This window comes from Humulus lupulus, chromosome 8, assembly GCF_963169125.1.
Source record: "Humulus lupulus chromosome 8, drHumLupu1.1, whole genome shotgun sequence".
NCBI classification, from domain to species: domain Eukaryota; kingdom Viridiplantae; phylum Streptophyta; class Magnoliopsida; order Rosales; family Cannabaceae; genus Humulus; species Humulus lupulus.
In genome coordinates this window covers 46,904,384-46,911,012 of record NC_084800.1, presented here as the reverse complement: position 1 = coordinate 46,911,012, position 6,629 = coordinate 46,904,384, and the positions used below count along the sequence as shown (strand labels likewise).

At 28.5% G+C, this 6,629-nt stretch overlaps 1 protein-coding gene across 2 annotated transcripts; it reads right to left on the bottom strand.

Annotated features, from left to right (window-relative positions):
* Positions 1–377: 377 nt before the first annotated feature.
* On the bottom strand, positions 378–3,032 carry LOC133797084 (sugar transport protein 14-like). 2 transcript variants are annotated; one of them, XM_062234878.1, is made up of 5 exons: positions 2,983–3,032; positions 2,647–2,810; positions 1,843–2,165; positions 1,123–1,752; positions 378–1,023 (listed from the first exon to the last, which is right to left on the bottom strand). In XM_062234878.1, exons 2-5 carry the CDS (start codon positions 2,783–2,785, stop codon positions 565–567), a joined length of 1,551 nt encoding a protein of 516 aa, XP_062090862.1. In that variant the 5' UTR covers positions 2,786–2,810; positions 2,983–3,032; the 3' UTR covers positions 378–564. The 2 variants fall into 2 exon arrangements, with proteins under 2 accessions (XP_062090862.1, XP_062090861.1); XM_062234877.1 differs by lacking the exon at positions 2,983–3,032 and having other exon boundaries at positions 2,647–2,908.
* Positions 3,033–6,629: the final 3,597 nt, after the last annotated feature.

Here is a 6,629-nt window from a genome sequence, read left to right as displayed (position 1 = left end):
GAAACAGTTTCATAATTATTTTAAGTTTTTTTAATTACTTACAATCAGGGGTACCACCGTAAATAAATAAAAGTCTATCTTCCTTTTATATTATACATTGTCACATATATTTATGAGTTGTACTTTCTCAATGAGAGTGATTAAATGAGAATGAGCATGATTAACTGAGAGTTAATTGCGTACTTTCTCAATGAGAATGATTAAAAGACGTTAGGTGCCAAATTTAGGTGTGAGATAAAAAGAGACTGTAAAAACTTACAGAAACAACAACAATCTTAGTTTAGTTTAGAGTTTTTGTGTCACATTATATTTAATCAATAGAAGTCCTCATTCCTTTCACCGGTTTAGTTTGAGCATTATTTCACTTGAGGTACCGATAGAAATTAAACTATACAATCCTTATTGAAAAATAGAGTAGAAATTAAGAAAAAAATAAAAGATTTGGTCATTATTACTATGACTACTATATACCACGAATAATTACTATTTAGTTTTAGTAATAATAAGAAAGTTGGGACGCAAAATCCTTTGTCCTTGAAAAATGATGAACATAACATGGCTTAATTAATTATTTCCACCAACTTTAGGCATATCGTCAAGTACTCCATCATCATCATCGTTGACATAATTTTTCCAAAACCAATGGTTCTGAAACAGAAGATATATCTCTTCAATGGGGACTTGCTTTGTTTCTGGCAAGAGGAAGTAGATGAAGCTACTCATAATGATTATCAACCCAGCAAAGAGCAGAAAGATTCCATATTTAAGATGGCAAAGAGATGCTAAGAAACACTGTGCTATAAGAGCTGTGAAGAGTAGGTTCACACACACCACCACACTTTGACCAGCTGATCTTGTTTCCAATGGGAAAAGCTCACTCGGCACTAGCCACCCTAGAGGCCCCCAAGACCTTCCATAACACAAAACGAATATACATATCAGAATCACTAGGAAGATGCCAATTCCCTTGGGAAGAGTCTCTCCTTGTCCAAATTTGAGAGCTAGAGTTATGGCCACAGCAATCTGCAAAATGGTTTAACAAAAACATGTTTAGTAAGTACGTACTACTAGAACATAAAAAAATTAGCTTAGAAAGTTAAAGAAGTGTATGTATTTTAGTACCAGGCAACATATCATTTCGCAACCAGCTTCCAAGAAGAAAGCTCTTCTGCCAAACTTGTCGACAAACCCCATTGAAATGAATGTGGCAATAACAAGGGCTACACTTGTAATCACAGAGGAATACAGAGATGCCCCTGAGCCAAAACCTAAGCTCTGAAATATTACTGGTGCGTAGAAGAGTATGGAGTTCATGCCAGTGAGCTGTTGGAAAGCAGGAATTCCAAGAGCACCAATAACGAACTGAGGACGGTTTTTCCTTTGGAGGAGATTTCTAAAAGGGTGTTGTATGGCTCTTGCTGCATTGCTGGCATCAATCAAATCAGCAAACTCAGCATCAACTTTTATGGTTCCTCTAACTTTCTCAAGTACTCTTCTTCCTTCATCTAATCTGCCTTGTTCCACAAGACTGTTCGGAGTCTCAGGAAGGAAGATTCCCCCAATGAACATGAGAGTTGCTGGAACTGTAGCCAAACCAAGTGACAATCTCCAGCCCCATGGATGGATCTTTTCAGTTCCATAGTTTATTAAGTTTGCCACTAGGATTCCTAAGCAGGTTGTCAACTGAAATAGTTGGTTAACCGCGCCTCGAATTTTCGCAGGAGCCATTTCTGATAGGTACAAAGGAACTGCCTGCACAATAAGAACAAGAAAACATTTAGTTAATAAACAAGTTTCTTAACTATAAGTGCTTTCGAATGTTTGTTAGTAATGTAGACTTACTTGATTGCCGAATCCAATGCCTACTCCAAGGAAGATTCTTCCTATGATCAACATGGCTATGTTAACCGCAGATGCATTTAGGACTGCTCCTAAGAAGAAGCTGATTGATCCAACGATGATGCTAGCTCGCCTACCTTTGTTTCTGGTAACATATGAGGCACCAAACGTAGAAACAAGACCAGCAAAGTATAGGGAGGAAGTAAAGAGAGTGAGAATCTGGTTGTCATATTTACAGTAATCTGTCTCTTTGAGATGTAGTTGCTTCCTTCTATACACTTTTGGGAAAAACTCTTTCAAGAAATCATCCATGGAAGTCACCCCACCTAAGTTTACCATACAAAGCGTTTGATTGTTAGTTTTGATCATAAATCAGTATCGATAAATTAACTAAAATAAAGATCTTTTTTGATACTTTAATAGATTAAGCTTCTTTTTCATATAAAAGCAAAAGATTAAGAGATGTTTATGCAAAGTTAGGTGATGCAACGCATCAATGGCACATTATGGCAACAGATCTTTTTCATTAAATGATTTTATCTGGCTTGTGATGATGTTAAAGAAAATGAAGTTATATGATCACCATAATTGATCCACAGTATTTCCAACATAAAAAAAAAATGAAACATAAGAAAAATGTTTAGAACATATTGCATATTATATTTGATTTTTTAGAAACTCTGATGATATAAACAACAGAATAAAATGACTTGGTACAATTAAGAGAAATTTTTTTATCAGACTTTTTCCAGCCCCAACATACATGATTTGGTATTTTGTTTTATCAAAATATTTTAAAAGACTGACCTGAAACACCAAGATCATAACCAAAGAGAGAACCTCCAAGAGCCGCAACGATGCATGCAAAGATGAAATATCCAGTTATTCTATACTCATAAAGATGAGCCCTTTCCGATACTCCTCCAGCCACAAATCCTCCAGCCATTTCTCCACTGTATCTCCAAAAAATGCTGCTACAACATCAGGCACATATTGATTATGTATTACATATTTTCATTAATGAGCACAAGAACGCAACGTGAATAGAAACCAGAGTCAAATCCCAAATGGGTTCTGTAAAAAAAAATCTCGCTTTGATATAAATTGAATCAAATATGAGTATATAAGAGATCAGAAAATAACCTGTAGAAAGCTTCTAAAACAATGAGTTTTAAAGTAAGTGATCACTAGCTGTACCATATATATATGCATCCAAATTCAATTTCTTCGGAAAAATAAAAATCTAGAGTAACCAATTTATATGTCTTTCAAATAATAATAAAAAAAAACCTAAAAATAAAAATGGAATGTATAACAATTTTTTTTTTCAAACTAATGTTTGTTATTGTAAGCCGTTTGATGTGAAATTAAGTTTTGAAAAATGATATTCATATCTTATCTATTAAAAGTTAAGGAGAAAATATTGGATTTAAAATGTTTGGTACACTCTCAATTTTTAACCATACATACCGTGAATTTGCTATAATATATATATATATATATATATATATATAATAAAAAAGAGACTGAGGACTAAAAACCATATTCCATCCTTATCCAAGTTTCTTTCATACAAACTAACTTTGTAGTTGGTACAACTTATCTCATCCTAATTAATTTTCACACATTTTGTGTTAATTAAGGACACCATATAGTTTTCGAAAACAGCAAACAGTATTTTGTTGCTTTTTCTACGCAACTGAGTAACTGACACGAAAAATGAGTTATCATCTGTTTAATGAGTGATGGATGATCATTTTTTTAAGTTAATATTGAAAACTTAGAAGTCCTAAATATTTAATTAACAATTAAAAGTATTTTAGTCCATACTATCCGATTGCTTTTAATAGTGTGATAAAAAAATAAAAAATTGTGTTAACTAATGTAAATTGCCCTTATATATATATAAATGTGTAGAAAATAAAAAAATTTGGTTTTAACCGTTTTTTATTTTTTTAATGTTAATTTTAACGGAATATTATTATATTTAACAGAATATTTTTATATTTAACGGTAGTTTGTAAACACTTAAACTTAAATAAAATAAAATAATTAATTAAAATAAAATATTTTACAATGATAATTATATAAAAATAATAAATAATTAAGCAAATCAAAATATGATATTTAATAAAAATAATTGATAAATTCTATAAATAAAACTAAGCAAATGTGCATATTACATGTTGTTTATATCTCGTAGACAAATATGTGAGAAGTTTTAAGAATATGTGGCATCACTCACTAGCTATACTCCTTTTAGGAATGTGTTTTATTGAAATACAATTTATTCTATGTTTCCAATAATGATTATCAACTACTTGTAATTTGAAATCGTACTCGTTTAGTACTTGTATTTTATCGAAATACATTATTTGGTACCCAAATTTAAATTTAATATGACAAAATTATCTTAAGTTATAAGTTCAAATAAGTAATCAAAATTGATGTAAAAAACAATTTTGAAATATGTCATATTTTTATTAGTCCAGTTTATAAATATTTTTTAAAATTATAAAAATAATTAAAAATATATTTTAATTAATAAAAACAAATTAAATTAATTATAAAAAACAATTTTTTTTACCTTTTTCACTCTTATTTTAAATTACTTTTGTAATTAAAAAATTATAAGTTTAACTATTAAAAATAAGAATTTTACGTATATATACATATAGTGTAATTAATTCCAAAAATACCTTAAAAAAACTTATTTATACATATATCGTGCTATGTCAACATGGTATATAGGAGTTTGAAAAGAAAAAAAATCTCCTTCCTGAAATTTGTATTTTTCTGGGCTATAAAAATATTATATTTTGGTTGCTTACAATACCGATAAAATACCAATTTGCTACTATTTTATATATAAAGTTTTTGTTATCCTTGTTTTCACCATGTAACACATGACATGCATGAAGAGTAATCAAGTCTTCATGTAAGTTAAGTAAGACCCCTGGAGTCATTTACCTCCATAGAACCACGTAAAACCCCTCGCCTCAACATTTATTTTCTTTAAGCTTTTTATAATTTGTTGTTAGCAAAAAAACTACTCAACGTCTTTATTTTTAGATTGCATTATTTGGATATCGTTTGGTTACCTTTAAAACTTATTTGTAGACATTTTAGTATACCAATTAGTTATTTTTAGGTTATATTATGGTATCTTATTATTTACAATATATTTTGGTAACATTCAAGTTTATTTCATATACTTTTTAGTTACCTCAAAAATATATTTGTAGATATCTCAATATACTAATTAGTTATTTTTAGGTTATATTATGGTATCTTAATATTTAAGATACATTTTGTTAACATTCATGCTTATTTAAGAAACTAATGAGTTGACATATAGCAAAATAAGTATAGTTTTTTTTTTTTTGTAATGTAACTTATTTTATAGTGTTTAAGATGCCATTTGGTTTTTTTAAAAGTTTATTTAGAAACTTATTGAAATTGCTCTATAAAATAGACTAATTTAGAATATCAACCGGAAATAACAAAATAATTTTTTGAAACCCATGAAGTTGGTTGATATATTGAATTTTGTTGAAGATTAAAATTTGGTTACTTTTTGGTTAACCAAATATAAAAGAAACTAAAATGTTACTTTTGATTCCGATCATCTTCTCCAGCGACGGTGAAAAACCTATGATTCTTACATATCAAAATGATCACTATGAAAAGTAAGTCATGACTCTTAAGCCCAAACGACGGGTGGTATGACCAAAAAAATAAATAAAGTCGCAAAGTAGAGAGAAAAATGAAAGAGAATTAGTTTTAAAAAATTATGTTTAGAATTTCCATTATTACACCGTGGTCAAAAAATAAAATCTTTATTACACAATGGTCAAAAAATAAAATAAAAAGGGTTTATACTTTTTTAGACCCTTGTTTTGTCTTATTACCTGTTTAGACTCTGTGTTTTGACAAATTATTTTTTGGACCCTGTGTTTTGTAAAATGGTTCAAATAGGCCATTAAACCTGATTTTGATGAACAAAAAATTGAATATAACAACACAGTTCTTAGGCAGAATGACTATATTTTTGTTCTGAGTTGTTAGTTTGATGAATTATTTGTAATTTTAGTTCAAAAAACTTTGATCAAAATCGGGTTTAGATGTCTATTTGAACTATTTTAGAAAATATATGGTCCAAAAAGTAATTTATCAAAACACAAGGTCCAAACAGGTAATAAGGCAAAACACAGGGTCTAAAAATGTATAAACCTAAATAAAAATAACAAGGTCATAGATATCACAAAAAAAAACAGTATACAAAAACAAAAAAATATTAAAACTGGTATTTTTGTAAATATAATGGTCATGTTCGTTAACTATTTCTTAATCAGTTTTCTTTTTAAATAATTAAAAAATCTAATAATAAAGTAAAAAAGTTTGTTCGGTAATTCAACTTTTATTTTTTATTTTTTTAAATTTCAATTAAAATTTGTTAAATTTTGAAAACAGAATTTTTGAGCATTTAAATTTTATTTAGACATTTTATCATTTTTTTTCAACCTCCTCTGGTGATGATGACTCCTCTCTTCCTCTTAAATAATAAAACATGAATTACCAAACAAGTTTTTTATTTTTTATTTTTAAAAACAAAAAATAAAAACTGTTAGCAAACACATTATTATTTTTATAAACTAAAAAATAATTTATATTTTTGTAATTAAGAAAACAGAAAGCAAAAATTTTACCAAAAGCAACCAATATTACACAACAATTTTGGAATTAAAATTTTCGAAAACAGCAAACAGTATTTTGTTGCTTTTTCTACG